This window comes from Chelonia mydas, chromosome 7 (genome assembly GCF_015237465.2).
Source record: "Chelonia mydas isolate rCheMyd1 chromosome 7, rCheMyd1.pri.v2, whole genome shotgun sequence".
NCBI classification, from domain to species: domain Eukaryota; kingdom Metazoa; phylum Chordata; order Testudines; family Cheloniidae; genus Chelonia; species Chelonia mydas.
Window position 1 is genome coordinate 92,620,568 of NC_057853.1, and position 18,770 is coordinate 92,639,337.

General features: G+C 42.6%; 1 protein-coding gene across 1 annotated transcript in view; it reads right to left on the reverse strand.

Moving 5' to 3' along the window:
* Nucleotides 1–959: 959 nt before the first annotated feature.
* MARCHF5 (membrane associated ring-CH-type finger 5) overlaps nt 960–18,770 on the reverse strand; it is a 71,040-nt gene continuing 53,229 nt past the window's right edge. The window contains exons 3-6 of the mRNA XM_007053011.4: nt 14,402–14,532; nt 9,580–9,763; nt 8,938–9,104; nt 960–3,376 (exon numbers count right to left, since the gene is read on the reverse strand). Coding sequence (XP_007053073.3) covers nt 3,260–3,376; nt 8,938–9,104; nt 9,580–9,763; nt 14,402–14,532 — 599 coding nt within the window. The 3' untranslated portion in view covers nt 960–3,259. The remainder of the gene's footprint in view (nt 3,377–8,937; nt 9,105–9,579; nt 9,764–14,401; nt 14,533–18,770) is intronic.

The following is an 18,770-nucleotide window of genomic DNA, read 5'->3' on the forward strand; positions in this document are numbered from 1 at the left end:
TCAATTCAGAAAAGCAACCTTATACAGCACCTAAGCACCTATGGATGTTTTAAGTTAAGCATAAAGTTCTTTCCTGAATTGAGATATGTCTACACTGAAGCAGGGAGGCAGACAGACTCATGCTAGTGCAGCTTGAGCCAATGCACTAAAAATAGCAGTGTGAACACTGCACAACTGGCTTTGGCTAGCCACCAGAGTCCAAGCCTACCTGACCCTCTGGGTCCAAGCTCAGGTGGCTAGCCCAAGCTGCTGCCAGTGCCACAACATCCACACTGCTATTTTTAGCACACTAGCCTGAGCTGAGCAAAGGTGAGTCTGTCTAACTGCACTGGGCATCCCAGATGTTAAACAGCAGTGCAGACAATCATCATTTCCGTGCTAGGTATGTGGCTCCAAAGTGCTGTGATTATCAGAACTGAAAAGGTGAAAGATTGGTAGAAGCAACAATGACATAGGATTGACCTTCAGCTGCCTTTTGAGATAGGCAAACTCCCTAACTCTGAAACTCAGAAAAGCAAGTTAGCACAACGAGTGTTGGCACAAACCCCTTCAAACCAAAAATAGGAATGAAGAGGACAGAAGGGCCCCCCTCTCAATAACTATGAGGCTTAAGATGTAGAAGAGACACACACATTCTGCTTGCAAATCACTAAACTGGTCTCCAGGAAAAAGCAGCACTAAATGTTTATGTAGTGGAGGGCAGAGACAAACCAAGGTGCCGAATATGTGCTGGAATGCTGTCAGCCAGTGCTCCTTGCTCTGAAAGTAGTGGGATGCAAATTGATCACTAGCTAGTATGGGTTTCAGGTCTTCTCACACTATCCTCCTCCCTCACTGAGCAGTAGATTTTGTACTACACTACCAATCCAGAGCCATCCAGTCCCACCCAATCCCAAATCAGTGTTATCCTAAGTCCTTCAAATCAGAGTAATGGCTTTGATTTTATAAAAACAGGCAGATTTCAGATGATGCACTCATCATTTATTGATAACTGATTAATGAGAGAAAGAGAAATGCTTAAAATTCAATCACAAACTAAATGGAACCTTCAAAGTTAGGTCTCCATTCTCCCCCGCCCCCCAAAAGAGAGTATTTCTTAAAAAATTCCATAATGTTAACGATGGTGTGTCTACTTAAAAGAAATGGTATACTACTTTTTGATTCAATAGTTATCAATTTTAAAACTTACTTCTGTCATAGGCTTTGGCACTATTTGTTTCAATGGACAAAATACACCTAAATAATGTAAAAATATTTATTCAACCTAATCCAATGTGGTTATAATTAATACTAAAAACAAGATTTTACAATACAGCAACAAAAGTAGTAACTCTCTGCCACTAAGTTTAAATCATTTTATACTCCTTTTATAATCATCTGATGTACAACAGGTTCAGTTTTCAAAGAAGACAGCTTTCCTACGGAACAAAATGTCAAAACAAATAATTTGCACTATTAAATTCTGCGTGAGACTTTAAAAAACAGTTATAAAGTGGTTGGAAATCTATACAGTGAAGACCACTGAAAAGCCTTCTCCTTGTAATGAGGAATTCTGCAAGAAATATGTATTACACTGTTTGAAAACTTATATTACAGAAAATCAGAGGCTGCTGCTGTGTACATAAATATATAAAAAAGTCAGACCAATCTTTGAGACCAACATAATCAGCAGATTTACAAGATTATAGTAATTTATCAATAATTTTAGCAAGAATCTCAAATCAGCTATGCATGTATAATTTTCAACAACTGTAGTTTCTGAATACTTGTTGGCCATCGTATATACTTTTTATACATTTCTAAAATACTACATTCTCAATATTTAAGGTAACACATAAAAAAGGTACCACATTTTTAAGTGTCACTAACATACATTATTGCAATCAGACATGAAGTCCACTCTATAGTTGCTTCATTTGTGGTGAAAAGCAACATTTACTTACTAATACTTCACTATGAGGAATGCTTACCCTTCTCCATGCATTTGACATACTATCATGAATAATAATAAAAAAAAAAAGGAAACAACTTTAAGAATCAGAACTTTAAAAAAAAAAATCATTCAACTGTTATGCACAGAGAACTGCAATTACTGTAAATCCAGGCTAAGTCTTGCATTAATATGAAATGGCCACATTGTTTGTCAAACAGGACTCAGAATTAACACTAACATTGTAATTAGTAATTGCTAATTTCAATTGAAAAATGTGGATTTATGAACAAGTAAAATTACTGCTTAAGTGCTAGTGTCTACCTTTTTTGCCATGACACTAAAAACTGCATTTTTACAATAGGCTTTTACTGTTGCAATCAATTATCTTAATTAGAGAATTGTTTTATCCTTTAGTCTGTGTACTGACTGAGAATCAAGTTACCTTCTCATTGTCCAATGCTCGCTAGTCTCTACTATAATTTGAGTAGTTAATTGCATAATCACAAAGGAACTCTCAAAATACAATCTACTATTACTAAACAGCTGTTCTAATTACAAAAATAAGTGATTGAAATTCACTTTCCCAAATAATTTCTCCAGAGGTGGATGTAATAATAATAGTTACAAGACAGCAAAGGAGCCATGACATAGCAATACTAGACACTGCAGACAATACAATTAGATAGTAGCAAAATTAGCTGGAAGCCATGTACTAGCTCATACTCTAGGTGGTCAAAGTTGGCTTATGTGGACCCTTTAGAAAAGGATCAGTCTTCTGCTGGTCTATCCAATGTTTTGTGTACATTTTCGGCCTCTTATTTTACATCTATTGCAGAGCTTCAGCTGCGAACAAGGGAATCCTTATTGGCTAAAATCCAAGAAAAATTTCTCCTTGGCAATAACCTACTCAAACAAAATTTCTTAAAAAAAAAAATCCCTCTGTGGTATCCTTAGTGTTGAATTGGATGGTCTGTGTATGCAAATATTGTGCAGATACTTTATTAAGTGTACAAAAAATGGATTTGGATACAGTCTGTGCATTGATGAGTAACTGCACAATTTCATTTTTTTTTAATTCAGCATATGTGGTATGATTCAGATGCCTGCCTCTCAAAGGAAATATACAAAAATGAAAACAAATCACATTCTTAGGTTCAGTGATTACTGAGCGGATTTACCCTGCCACAAGAAAGTGCTTTATTATATTTGAAGAAAAAATAGGAGCAGCCACTTATCACAATTCTCCACTACTGTGCAATAACGATGGAATCTATACATCAAGAGAATCTGGTAGATGAGATTGTATGACAACTGGAGATCACAGCCTTATGCTCCTTCTTGCTCAGGGTAATTTAAAATTTTGCGGTGAGCTTGACGTAAATATTGCTGCTGTTTGAAGTAAACTTTAAAAGCTCCTTTTATAGCAACAAAAGCAATTCCACCCTGAAATAAAGAGAAATTTTTAAGACTTACAGAACAAGTTCAGTATCACATCTTATCATAGTTTTCTTCTTAGTTGTAAAAAAGGTCAAAAAATAATCAAGAAATATTTCCTTTGAAGTTAAGCTAATTAGGGCAATTATGAATGAACACATGAGGCAAATTTTCTGTCACAATACAATACTACAGATGTTCATGTTACATAAAGATTACATGCTGGGTTTATAAATAATTTTGGAAACTTTTATTCACTTATGAGTTTTGACAAAAAATAAAAACCCATCATATTAAATAACAAAAATGAGACATTTTCCCAGAATATATAATAAACACACTAATTAACAGTCCTACTAAAAACTAATCAGAACTTGCAAAATCCACTTTTTAAGGGCGTTTAGGGAACTTCCTCTGGCAAATACAGAAGGGATCAAAAAACATCAATTTCTGTAAAACTTAAGTTTTCATTAAAGATATGGCTTTAGTCCTCATGCTTGTAAAAACCCTTCCAACACATGAACAGATCTCAAGTGATCTTCTCTAGGTCTTTTCCACACAGGGGGTTTAGTCCACACTAACTCGAGTTATTCTGGTGTGAAAATGCCTGCGTACATAAGATGCAATTCGTTAGAGTGCACTAACTTTGCATTTAATGCAAGCCTTGGAGTCCTCTTTCAAACCATACTGAGTTCAATGTGAATTGAGTTAGGGCCATGCACTGCTTTGAAAGTCCTCAAACTGCTCTCCCCCACTCCTTTGCAGATGTCTTTTGTGGAGATAGGTTTCAGCGTGGTAGCCATGTTAGTCTGTATCAGAAAAACGAGGAGTACTTCTAGCACTTAGAGACTAACAAATTTATTTGGGCATAAGCTTTTGTGGGCTAAAACCCACTTCATCAGATGCATGGAGTGGAAAAAACCAGACAGGTATATATCTCTTTATCTGAGTGCTTTCCACTGCTCTAGGGTCAAATTGACTGGATGCCCCCGCCAACCTTTTAAAAACTGGCATGGGGCCAGGACCAAGGCCAAGGCTGAGGCGGGGAGCAGAGCTATATCCGGCTGCGGGCCCAGCTGCTGCCTCCACCCTCTGGCCATGGCTTCGTCCCAGGCCCCACTCCGGACTCCAGACCCATCCCCAGCTCCAGCCCCCACCTCCTTAACTCCTGTCCGCGTTCCCCCCCGCAGCCGTAGCCTCACTCCTGGCCCTGGCCCTGGGGGAGAGGGGCGGGGACAAGAGTAAGGGGGGCATGACCCTCAAAAGTTTGGAGATCACCGCTTTAAAGATCAGTTTCATTGTTGTTTTAATTAAAGCTTTATTTATGGGTGTTATGTAACAAGCTGTTTAATAATACAGTCCATTAAAAATTCATTCATAGAGAGTCCACAATGCATGATACATACAAAAAAAAGTAAATTTTGCATTCCTAAGATACAATAAGGAGTTCCACAACGTGCCACTTCTACCACCCATCAAAGAGCCTGCAATTCTCACACTCCATTCTGCTCACTCCTGCCTAGGATAACAGCTAGATGTACAGCTGCACTTTGTCAGGCCTGAGACTCAAAGTAAGAGCAGTATGCAACCCTGACAGTACTGCCTCGCCGTTTCCATATTCTAGAGCAGGGGTGGCCAACCTGAACCTGAGAAGGAGCCAGAATTTACCAATGAGCATTGCCAAAGAGCCACAGTAATACATCAGCAGCCCCCCGTCAGCTCCTCCCCTAACCCCTAGTGTCTCCTACCCGCCAGCAGCACCGCTGATCAGCACCTAAGTCTCCATCCCTGTGCCTCCTGCCTCCCGCGATCAGCAGTTTTGTCATGTGCAGGAGGCTCGGGGTAGGGGAGGAGGAGCAAGGGTGTGGCAGACTCAGGGGAAGGAGTGGAGTGGGGCTGGGGTATAGCCAGGGGTTGAGCATGTGAGCGCCCTGTAGCACATTGGAAAGTTGGCGCCTGTAGCTCCAGCTCCGGAGTCGGCGCCTACGCAAGGAGCCGCATATTAACCTCTGAAGAGCCGCATTTAGCTCCAGAGCCACAGGCTGCCCACCTCTGTTCTAAATGCTGGCTGTTCAAAAAGTTGGAGCAAGTCTCTGCACCTCAGCCTCCCACCAGCCATTAATGCTTTTTCCCTTACTCTCAGAAATATTGTGCAAAATACAACATGCAGCTATCTTCTTGGGCAAGGTTTTTCTTACAACTTCCAACCTAGCCCATAAACTGCACCATCTTCCTTTCAGATGCATGCTCCACTGTCATTCTGCAACTTGAGGGGATAATTAAACAGTTCTGTCCTTCTGTCCCAGAAGCCAGTGAATGCCTTCATTAACCAGGGAAGCGGATAAGGCAGGTCTCCCAGGATAATGTCCATAGTGGGGGAAAATGTCCTTTATTCCTTAAGGTAAACAAAGCTCAGTTCTGAAAGATCCTAGCATCGTGGACCTTTCCAGACTATCCTGCATTTATTACTGTAAACCTGATATGGTGGTCAACCAGCCCTTGGTGCACCATGGAGCAATACCCTTTCAGTTTATAAACGCTGAGAGGCCTGGTGGACGGAGCAAACGATAGGCACATGGATCCCATGAACTGCCCCAATACAGTTCGGGAACCCCATGTGTGAAAAGCCATCGATCTCCTGAGCATTACCACCAACCTTTATAACCTGGTGCAACAGTACCTTATGCATGGCACCACATACTTGCATGACAACAGCCTCAACAGTCCATCTCCCTACACCAAAATTGGGTTGACTATGAACAAGCAACCTTTAGAGGGGACCAACTTACAGATGGCAATGGTGACCAGCTTCTCCATGGGTACAGGGCACTGTATGTTGTGTGATAGACCCAGGCCAGTTGGGTACAGCAGAGTAGTAGAAGGCAGATATACTGGCCATTGGATAAGCAGTTTTCTGTTCCCTGACTGACCAGAGCAGGGGCTGCTCCAGGCTAGGGTGGACACATGACTTCAATTTGCCTGCAAAGAGTGAGTTGAACCCATTAGGCTAATGAGAACACCTGACTCCAATTAAGGCCCCATTGGCTTAAAAGGGCTCACTCCAGTCAGACCGAGGAGAGCCCAGGAGCCAGAGGAGAGTAAGTACAGCTAAAGGGCTGGGTAATGAAGACACCCTCAAGCCACTGGAAAGGGAGCCCAAAGGTAAGGGTGAAGAACACGTTAAGAGAGAGAAGCGGGGGAGCTGTGGGGAAGTGGCCCAAGGAAATGTAGCAACTCTGGCAGGGAAAGGTTGGCTGCCAATAGCTGTTGCCATTAGGGTCCCTGGGCTGGAACCCGGAGTAGAGGGCGGACCCGGGTTCCCCCCAACCAGCCACTACAGAAACACCTCCTGGGGGGGGGGAAGACAGGTCCCTGTCAAGACAGGAGGCTAAACTGTTCTGGAATAAGCCCACAGGGACAACAGAGACTGAGAGTTCTCTCACCAACCTCCTTGCTGGCTTATGATGAAAAGGGCTCAGTAAACTGTACCCTGGCCCCAGAGAGAGAAGAGCTATGTGGAGGATCACAGTAAGCCTCTGAGGCTGACAAACAGCCTGGAAGCGCGGGACTCACGGGGACAAGGCTGTAGCTCTGGGGCTAGTTCAGCACAGATTTAAAAAAAAAAAAAAAAAAAACAAAAACCTTCAGTATCCTGAAATTCTCTCCCTATTCCTGGTCATCCCAGATCTGCAGAACAATCCTTTCCCAGGGATTGATGCTGGGTTCCCAAGCCCAGCAATGGCGCTGCACTGTGTAAAGCTGCTCCAGGAACAGCTCATGTAGTAGTAGTTCAGTGTCCTCCTCTTCTTCCTCTGCTATTGCTGAAGCTACAGTTGTCCCATCGTCTGCTCAGTGGTGTGGTAGGTGAAGTCCAAAATTGAAGCCACTTGGCTTCAAGAGCTCAAAATAAAGCCTAAGCAGCTTCCGTGTGTTTGTGGTTGTCAGCATAGTGGCACAGAGCATTGCTAGGTCCATGATGGCCAACAGCAATTTGAAAATGGCACTAGCCCCCGACAAAGAGACAAAGCATAGGATGGAGAGAGTGGAATCATGGGATTGGTTTTTTAATCTGACCTCAAGCCACAGAATTTTACTGGCTTCCACCTGACTTCTGCTATGCATCCCACAACGTGAGGTGAGACAAATCCCAGAATGAACATTGCTCAACAGCAAAGACACAGGACCATGGCATACCCTCCCATGCCACGCACTTCCTACACAGCAGTTAACTGCCATGGGTGCACAATGATGCAAATTGAAAGAGGGCACAGCCATGTGCACGTGATTAGTACGGCTTATATATAGTACACCAAATAGCGCATGTCAACTCAGTGTGAGCTAAACCCCCCATGAAGACAAAGTCTCAGTCTGTTCTAGTGGCTCTGCTGCTGTTGGTCATAGCTTTCCCAAACCAAAGTAGCAGCACAAAAATTGACAAGGCTTTGAAGTGACTTTACTGTTGGTATTGAGAAGGATAGTGGCTGGTGTGGCAGAGAAACGAGTGAAACAGACAAGCATATCAGTTTCATTAACAGCTGCTTTTGGGGAGGTCATGAGCAGAAGCAGCAGGCACTTGAGTTATTCATAATGGAGGATCCCTCAGCTCCCTGCTCTCCCTCCCGCAGCAGCAGTCAGCAAGCTTTGGGTGGGGGAAGAGATTATTCTCTCTCTTGTTTGGACACCAAAGCAGTAAGGGAGTCCAATTTATACACTTACTATTCAGAAACAAAAAGGCACATTCCTGTGACCAGACCCTATACACTGGGCCTTTCACCAGGGCTTTTCCCCTGGAAGTCACTGGTGGGTCCCCTCCCCATCATCTCCCACATCACCCTCTGTGTACTTTATTTAGGTCTTTGACTTGTAGGTTTTTTTTTCTGTTTGTCTGTTTTTAAGTCCTGTCTAGGATTCTGGGTCCAGATTAATTTACCATTTTAGATTAAATTACATTGGTGATTCCAGCCCACTGTCTAGACCAGGGGTTCTCAAACTTCATTGCACCATGATCCCCTTCTGTCAACAAAAACTACTACATGACCCCAGGAGCGGGGGGACCTGAAGCCTGAGCCCCGCTGCCCCGGGTGCGGGGACATGGGGGGACAAAGCCTGAGCCCCACCACCCAGCGCAGGAGGGCCCAAAGCCCCACTGCTCCATGGTGGGGGAGAGGGGGAGCCAAAGCCGAAGCCCAAGGACTTCAACCCCAGGTGGGAGGCCTGTAACCTAAGCCCCACCACCCAGGGCTGAAGCCCTTCAGCTTCGGCTCCAGCCCACGGCAGTGGAGCTCAGGCTTCAACTACAGCCCTAGCAAGTCTAACACCAGCTCTGGCGACCCCATAAAACGGGGTCGCAACCCACTTTCGAGTCCCAACCCACAGTTTGAGAACTGCTGCTCTAGACAAGGCATCTTGAAAATACTCATCCTATGAAAAAGCACATCAGTCAACTACCATTCTAAATTCTACTTCCATGTATGTTCCTTTTACCTTCTGCTCACACAGAATATTTACTACAACTCCATATACCATTATTATTGCCATTTCTGAAAAACATTCTTCTTAAATCATCTTACCAGGATTGTCCTCTGTAAATTAGAATTAACACTGCTGAACATCAGCTTGCCAACTATGGTGGCAATGGTTGGAAAGACAAGAGCTCCACACAGAATACGAGTAGCAGAGACGTGATCTGCTAGTGGGTTGGCCTCAGCTGGAATACGAGGAACAGGACATCCAATTCCTAGAGAAAAATCATATTACCAACTAACAAACTAAAGAAGACTTAAAACTTTGTTTTCATTATGAATCTACCCTTTCAAATCTAATTAGTTTTCTACAATCTAACAATTTTATTATAAAGCATCCCTCTCTCCAGTAAGTATTCTATTTCTATTAAACGAGGAAATTATTTTTAAGCATCAACTTTTAGCTTCTCACACTAAAATTTCATTTATAGTTCTTTTATTTTAATATTTTCACTACAATGGAGCATAGAGGCCTCAGAGTTCGGGGTCCTATTGGGCTAGGCACTGTACAATCACACAGTAAGAGACAGTCCCTGCCTTTAAGATCATATAATCAAAATAAACTAGACAAAGGGTCAGAGGGAAAGGAGCATTATTATCCCCATTACAGATAGGGAAACTGCCCTCGATACCCCACCTCACCTGGGCAGAGCACAGACTTCATATTTCATTTAGATTTAATTGCATTACCTGGAAATATACTATTCAGAATTTGCAGTTTGTTAGAATATTTGCGCCACAGTCTGAGCACATAGTCTTCCCAGCGAATCATCTTGCCCAGTATCAGCATGACTGGGATGGTAGGAAGTCCAATCAAAAGAAATAAAGGATCAGCTCTCTCCATGACATCAAGACCTTCTTTATGACCTACAACCTGTGAAATGTTCAAAAAGTTTTAGTGTCAGATGGTTATTGTGCAGTGGACATACTTTAAGTGTCTAGTTCTGAAAGATTTTACTGGTTTGTATCGAACTATCTAGGCATCTAAATTTTAAAATAATCCTATTAAAAATTTTGCCTGAAGCTTAAATCTCTCATGGGGTGCCCTTCACTGCTTATCATATTTGCTGTTGGTGAGTTACCAGTTCCAGTTCTTGCCTGACTCATCTTGCATTAGTGAGTCATTACATAATTAACTCCTTCTTACCCAGAAAGGGGCAGATGTGCTTCTCCATAGACTTACTCCTAGTGATGTTTATATAGAAATAACGTAAAGTCTCTGAGATATTTTAAAGCTACCTTATAGTACAATAGCATGTTTTCTAAAATCCCCAGAAGCCACACAACTTTGGAAAGATTAATTTTAATTCTGGGATTTAAAATTGCTCAGCCGCTATGATTTAAGAATACAAATCAAAAGCTGAATTTTCTGATTAATGGCCTGAGATACTATTTAGAAGTAGAGCATGAGAGAGGGCACACTAGTGATGTGTATTCCTTCTCTGTGCATCATAAAAAAAATAATCTATTTTCCCACTATGACAACACCAGTTGCACATGCAGCTTCTCATGTAAATGAGCATTTTTTAAAACTAAGGTTAACATCTGATACCATGCAACAAAAACAGCAATTATACTTCTAATTCTGTATGCTACATACTAATCTAAAATAAAAGATTTACCTTTATTTGGACTTGGTAATTTTATTACTTACAGTTTAAAATAATTTCTTAGTGCAACACTAAAATCTGATTTTTTGCAGTGTCAAAACTACAATTAAGGTCACACTTAAGCCTCATGGTAAAAAGTGACTAGTAGTATATTTTTAGCAACATGTCACAAGCCAACTGTCCCTATTTAAGAGTATCTAATGTCCTGCATTTTATCTGGTGTGGGTCAAGACCAGCCAAGCCAACTGTCAGAATAAGTGCTCTCGTCTTGTTTCAACAAGAAAAAGACTTGAAATGCTCTATTCATTCAAAAGGCTCAAATCTCTACTCAGATTTAAATACTTGTTAAGATACAGGCACGTGTTCAAAAACACACAATTTTGTAGACAGTCTTGAGAGTAGACTTTTGATAGGTTGAGAACTGAGAGACATTAAATTTTGAAAATTGTACCTGTTCTCTAGGTCTTGTGTGGCAAAACTGACCAAGGCTCCTACCATCACTGATGCACCTCTAGAAAGAATGAACTTTTGCATGACCTTCAAATGATAGTCCATGCAGAGCGCAAAAGCGAGAAATATAACAAGCACTGGTTGTCTTAGACACCAGCTGTCCTAATATGTTTGTATCAAAACAAATAAGCAGCATAGGCTTTATTTGGTACAACACAGAGAACAGACTGTTTAAGATCACTTAAAAAAACAAAAACAGAAATAGAGCTTCAGTAGAATGGGTGTGATGGCAGGTAGGAAAATATTGTGAGGATAACTAGCCACAGTGTGGCTCTCAACAGCACTTCTAGAAGTGTTTTTTTTTTTTTCAGTTAAGTATGAAAGTCTACTTTATTCTTCCAAAATTTTTGAAGGGTCATCAGTCACCACAGCCTGTAATACTGATATTAGCTGAAGTTACTGCGGCCCAAAAAATTCTAAATGAGTAAATTAATTCTTAGAGCATCAAAGACATGCATGCAGAATTTGTCTTCAGCTTTGTGACCAACCTCCTCCCAACTGAGAGTTAACTAGAAGACTCTTATCCTGCTCCTCAACTTCCTCTCCCACCCCAAGGATCCAAGCCTCTTATTCTCTCTCTTCTGGTTCACTATGTCCCTTCCCCTTGGGGCTACAATAGTTTCAGAAGTGCCTACCTGCTTTATTTCTTACTGGCCCAGCAATCCAGTGAAGTAGCACTATTTGCTCCATATCGATTCCCACCCAGCTGTAGTTGAATATCTGCAACGCAGGGCTTGTCTACACTACCTGCCCGGATCGGCGGGCAGCGATCAATACAGCAGGGGTCGATTTATCACGTCTAGTATAGATGCGATAAATTGAGCGCTCTCCCGTCGACTCCAGTACTCCACCGGAACAAGGAGCGCAAGTGGAGTTGACAGGAAAGCGTCAGCTGTTGACTTACCTCAGTGAAGATATCGCGGTAAGTAGATCTAAGTACGTCAACTTCAGCTACGCTATTCACGTAGCTGAAGTTGCGTATCTTAGATCGACCTTGCATGGTAGTGTAGACAAGCCCTAACTTAGGCCTGGTCTACACTACAAACTGGGATCAGTACAGCTATGTCTCTCAAGGATGCAAAAAATCCACATCTCTGAGACACATAGCTATACGGACCTAACTCCTGGTGTAGACAGCACTAGGTCCACAGAAGAATTCTGTCGACCTAACTATTGCCTCTTGGGGAGGTGGAGTACCTACACTGACAGGAGAAGCCCTCCCGTTGACATAGGTTGTGTCTACACTGAAGCACTGCAGCGTTTTAAGTGTAGACTTACTCTTAGTGCTTCTCTCCTCTGGCCCTCAGACAGAGGGAGAGGGACCTGACACTTAACAGGAGAGAGGTTACACTATCCATAACCAAGTGGCGCCTAGGAAGAGGAAAAGGGAGTGAGTGTGAATTCACTCTTCATACAATTCTAGACTGCCTCACCTTATAGCGAACAAAAACCTCACTGCTCCCCCAGCATAGTACCCCCAACCAGCCATTCTCCCAATCAAGGACCACAATATATCTTAAGAAATTAGCCAGTTCAGATTAAACACCTGGGATTTAGCCAATGTTTTAAGGATTAGACTCATACGTCATTCAGATTTAGGACTACCACTATGCTGTAGCTGTTTCTGCTGGGTTTATGCAGCCCCTTTACACTGGCACAGCTATCATCAAAGGGATCCAAAATTAGAGCCCGAATCTGCCATTTACTGTATGCAAATAGTACCTTCCATCCTGAAAGGGCCTTACAAGCATACACAGGAATGACAACAAAATTGTTTCACCTCCTGAGGTGGAGCACAGTAAAGATTTTAAAAGTACACAGCAACTCTACAAAAAACAGTTCAGGCCAGGAAGAAACTATAATAGTTAATGTGGCCAGTTAAATACTTAAGACTCACTTAGACTCTCTAGCTTGCCAACTTCATTTTAAAATTATATGTTTATGCTGTGCAATATATTCGGTAGCAGCTACCATAAATAAATTTCTGAATCCTCTCTTAGTAAATAAAGATTGAAGTAAATCAAAACAAATGATCTAGCTCAATCACAAATTGTGGGCTTGATGTAGGAGTTACTGGGTAAAATTATTTGGCTTGTATTAAGTCATCAGACGAGGTGATCATAATGGCCCTTCCGGCTGTAAATTCCATGGAAGAGCTCATTTTGGTCTTGTCTAACGCAGATCATTTTTAGAAAAACTTTCCACCAATTCAGTTGAATTGGGGTAGATGCTGTGGGAAAACTCACATAGGCAAGATTAGCAGCCTCCAGCATTTTTGCTATGGTTAAAGTGCCGGTTTGCAGGAATGACAGATAGAAAAGAAACAGCTTTTCACTTTTAACTGAGTACGCTTGATGTGGAGTCACTGGGAGAAAGTAAATATGGAACCTCTCAATATGCTAGGAGTTTTTTGTTGTAGTTTTACATGAAGTGCAATTCTGCTCTGGAAAGTGGATTTAAGTTCCCTTTGTACAACAAAGGCAATGGTAAAGCAGGATTTTCCACCTTGTCTTACCACGAGGCCTCAATCGTAAAGAGGAAGGATTCCATAAGTAAACATGAAGTTTTGTTTTCATGTCTGTTCAATCAATAGCCCCTTTATAGACTTCCAATTATTACTGATTTTGTAGGTGACACTTTTTCTCTAGGAAATAGACTGAGGTCAAGGACAACTTATTTCACAATGGGAAAACAGCCATCAGCAATAACAGCTTTCAGTCACTATTAACCATGCACTGGATTTGAGCAGACAACTGGAAAGGCTCGATATTCTGTTACTAACCCTATAAACCATCCAATGCTTCAGTTTTTCAGTGCTCTGATTTTTTTTTAAAATTACTTTGGACCCAAACCCAACAACTAAAAATAAAAGATTCACATTGTAAGTTCCATCACCATTAGAAAAGTTTGAACAAAACCAACATGGCCAAGTCTGGACATAAATAGAATACATGGCCAGACCATCTTAAGGACCTAGCCAGAGACTGAGGTGGGTAGTGCTGAATCTGCAAGGAGACCGCATCCCTGTGGTCTTGTCATCATGATGATGATGATGGAAATGGTCAAAAAGTTCTCTTCATGCAAGTTAAAATAGGAGATAGTTGGAATCCCTGTTGTACACATCAGTATCAGGCTACTGTTTTTAGAATCTTCTACCAACGGTGCTTTTACAGTCCTTTCATATGTCAAGAAATCATTGCCTCTGAACTAAAGAATAGATGACACGAGTTACTCTGTGTCACACTCAGCTGGATGTATGTTTCTAAAGCTGTGGCTGTTTCAGCTCTAAACTATCACCAGTTTTAAAATACAAAAGGAAAAAATTCAGCTAAGAGAATTTTAAGAAAATTATTTCAAAAGTAGTAACATGTAAGAAAAAAGTGAATTTGAACCTGCATCACTGTCACAGCTCCGTAGGTGACAGCTGTCCAGTAGATAGAGCCCACCATTATTCCTGCTGCAGCAAATGGACATGCCTTTGAGATCAGCCGATCTGCAAGGTCCAAGACATAAACAACTGGACCTACAATAGAAAGGAGAAGGATGTTTCAAAAAGGATATTGTAATAAAAAAATCAACAATTGTATATTATTGAGTAAACTGATTAATTTAGCAGACTTTAGAGTCACAATCAGAGTTTAAGGCCAGGGTGGGCCCACCAGAACATCTAGTCTGACCCCCTCTATATCACAGGCCACTAAATGCCACCCCTACCACAAGTCAAACAACCAGAATTAGACCAAAGTATTACAGCCCTCAGGAGACTATTGTGCGCCACAGATAGAGAACAGGAGGGACTGAGGTGCACCAATCCCCAAGGCCCCTGAAATGAACTGATTTAGTGAGATATACCCAGATGATCCTAGCAAGTGACCCCTGCCCCATGTCACAGAAGGCTAAAAAGCCCTAGGTCCCTGTCAATTTGACGTGGGGGGAAATTTCTTCCCAACCCTGATCATGGTGATCAGTTAGACCCTGAGCATGTGAAAAAGTCAGACTCAAAACACATCAGGTATTCTTTAAAAAGGAGGAAATTTCAGTCAAGGGGGCAATAGCTCTAATAGTATTAACAGAAACTCTGGTTACAATAATGTGTACACAGACCACACACAACTTTACCTGGTACTTCATCTGATAATCAGACGTAACATGTTTTATGTGATTCCAATAAAGTGTTACATGGTCTTCTGTATGTGCACAAGCAACAATTTTTAATGACCTAGCCCTCCCATTGTACAGCTACATCTAACATTTCTGGGAGCTTGGGATTTTTTTTTTTTTAAATGTACTTAGCATTTCAGAGGAAGAAAATTACCGTAGATACAATTTAAATAGTATTTCAAACTCTGACCTCAGACTGCTTCTATTTCAATTTGAGAGGACCGTCAGAAAGACATTGTCAATTTGAAGTCTCCTTACTAATGGAAAATGGCATACTTGTTAGAAATGACTCCAAGATTGGAGAAACACCTTTTTCCTCCCTGCACTTTATTTTGTGCCTCTAATAGCACTGTGTGAATAAGCAGTTTCACTGTTTTGTTGATGGTCAACTCTATTTCCAGACTGATGCACCGCATGACAATATTGTTCCCCAGCACTGTTCAATGTGTGGGGGTGCTCATGTGCACTTTCTTCCACCTGCAAGAGTTTGTATACCAGGAAGAGCCACAACAAAGCTGAAACAAACCTAAGAATATGTCCATATTACCATAAAAGGCCTGCGGGGTGGCATGGGTCAGCAGACTTGGGCTCATGGGGCTCAGGCTACAGGGCTACAAAACTGCAGAGTTGACATTCAGTCTCAGGCTGGAGTCACGAGGGGGAGGGTGCCAGAGCCCGGACACTATCCCAAGCCTGAACAGCTACACTGCAATTCTAAAGGCTTGCAATCCAAGCCTGAGTCAGCTGATCTGGGGCAGTCATGGCTGTGCCATAGGTCTTATCACAACGTAGACATACCCAAAGAGGCCATAGACAGGTGTGTGCACAGACAGAAAGGAGAAGAGTTTCTGAGAATATCTGGTGTTGCTTTCAGACTCACCATGTTTGGAATGAACTAGGACTAGATTTACATTTTACATATTTTAAAAAGCATGTAAAAGGACCTTCCCAAATAAATCACTCTGCTTTTAACACACTAAATAAAGATTATGTATGCTGTAATTACTCTTCAAATACTACTGAATGTAGTCAATTTGCCTTTGGTATAATATTTTTAACAGTAGTATCTGCATGAGGTTTGAAGACTAATTCTGTTCTTAAATTCTATTGAAATACACTGGGAGCACTAATATATCAATGTATATTGTAAAATCTTCTAGAAATTTCTAGATGAAGAATGCCAATAATCAAGTCTTTGAAATCTGGTTTTACTATGCAGCAGATCATACCAAGATGAAATTTTCCTAATTGCTCAATAGGTATAAGTGAAAGTTCCATAAAATTATCCTTTCAACTGTATAGTATCTTTGAGACTTCTTAAAATAAAATCTGCACAACAAGCAGATTAATGACATACCAATACAAAACAAGTAATACACAAAGACTGAAGCAATGGCTCAGAGAAGTGTTAAATTGGTGATCAGCCACAACACCTCCCACTCTTACAGTATGCTATAGTGGGACTCCTAGGGCCCTCCCGGTCCTTTTGTTCTTCTTACAGCTAAAGTGATGTTGGTCTAAACTGGAGAGCTCCAAATAAAAGGAAAGTGGGTTGGGAAGTAGCACCATATAAAAAATGGTTACCTATCCTTCGTAACTGTTGCTCTTCGAGATGTGTTGGTCATTCCATTCTAGACGTGTGCGTGCACAGTCAGACATTTTTGCCTTAGCGATATCTGTAGGGTCGGCTGTGGCGCCCCCTTGAGTGCAGCACCCATGCACTGGTATATAGGTGCCGCTGACCCTACGTCCTCTCAGTTCCTTCTTACCAGCAACTCCGACAGAGGGGTAGGAGAGTGGGTAATGGAATGAACATGAGCAACAGATCTCAAAGAACAACAGTTATGAAAGGTAGGTAAGTGTTTTTTCTTCTCTGAGTGCTTGCTCATGTCGATTCCATTCTAGGTGACTCATAAGCATCATCAGTGGAGGTGGGCTCAGAGTTCACAGTTTAGCAGCTTGCAGTACTGCTCTACCAAAGCCAGAATCATCCCAGGCCTGCTAGGTAAGTGCATAATGGGACACGAATGTGTGGACGGACGACCAGATGGCCACCCTACAGATGTCCTGGATAGGCACTTGAGCTAGAAAAGCTGCTGAAGAGGCTTGCACTCTGGTTGAGTGGGTGGTGACAATTGTTGGAGACGACACCTGTGCCTGACCATAGCAGCAGTGAATGCAGGCAGTGATCCAAGAAGAAATTCTTTGAGTGGACACTGCATGACCTTTTATCCTGTTGGCCACAGCGACAAACAATTGCGTTGACTTGCGGAATGGCTTGGTCCTTTCAACGTAGAAGGAAAATGCCCTTCTGACATCTAGGGAATGCAACCTACGCTCCTCCGACTTATGTGGCTTTGGAAAAAACAACAACAACAACAACAAACAACAACAGGTAAGTAAATGTCCTGGCCCATATGAAACTGTGAGACCTCCCTGGGCAGGAAAGCTGGGTAAGACCGCAGCTGGATCTTGTCTTTGTAAGAGACCGTATAGGGTGATTCCGAGATAAGCACCTTAATCTCAGAAACCCAGCAGGCAGATGTTATTGCAACCAAAGAACACGACCTTCCGGGAAAGGCGAAGGAGAGAGCAGGAAGCCAGAGGCTTGAAGGGGAGCCCAGTAAGCCACGACAGCACATGATTCAGATCCCACGGAGGGACGGGTTTCCTGATGTATGTGTAGAGGCGCTCGAGGCCCCTGAGGAACCTGGCAGTCATGTCCTGGGCAAAAACCGACCTACCTTCGAGCAGCTGATGGAAGGCCAAGATAGTGGCCAAGTGGACCTTGATAGATAAAAGGGACAGGCCTTGGAGCTTGAAATGCAGAAGGTAGTCCAGGATTAACTGCAGAGAGGTCCACTCAGGCTGAGTGCCTTTTATCCGAGGTCCAAGCAGCAAACCGTTTTCCTTTGGCCAGGCAGGTTGCTCTCGTGGAGGGCTTTCTGCTGCCCAACAGGGCCTGTTGGACACCGGCCGAACACTCCTGCTCCTCCGCATTTAAGCGTGCAGCAGCCAAGCCAATCCCTCCAACACCGATGCAGGATTCTGCCACCAGGTGAATGACGACAGCATGTGGTCTGGGACCCTCACCACCCAGTCCATGCTGTGTCTGTTGAGGGCACAGACCGATGCCAGCCACGCCTGCACGGGCCTGAGGCGGAGCTGCACATGTTGGACCACCTAAGTGCAGGCGGTGGTGAGAGGGTGGGCTTACATGCACAAGATGAGGTCCACCATGGCTTAGAACCAAGCCTCGGGGAGGAAGGCTTTGGCCTGAGCCGAGTTGAGGGCTGCTCCAATGAATTCTATGCATTGCATTGGACTTAAGGTAGACTTTTTCTCGTTTATTAACAGATCCAGTTCACAACAGGTGGAACAACCAGATCGAAATGCTGATGCACCTGATCCAGGGACTGACCCTTTATTAGCCAGTTGTTGAGATACGGATAAATCTGAACACTCCAGTGCCTCAGATAAGTGGCCACTGGTGCTATGCCCTTCATGAACACTCTCAGGGCTGACAAAAGACCAAATGGCAATGCCATGAATTGGAAATGCTGCTGGCCCGGTGTATAACGAAGGAAGCACCTGGGCCCC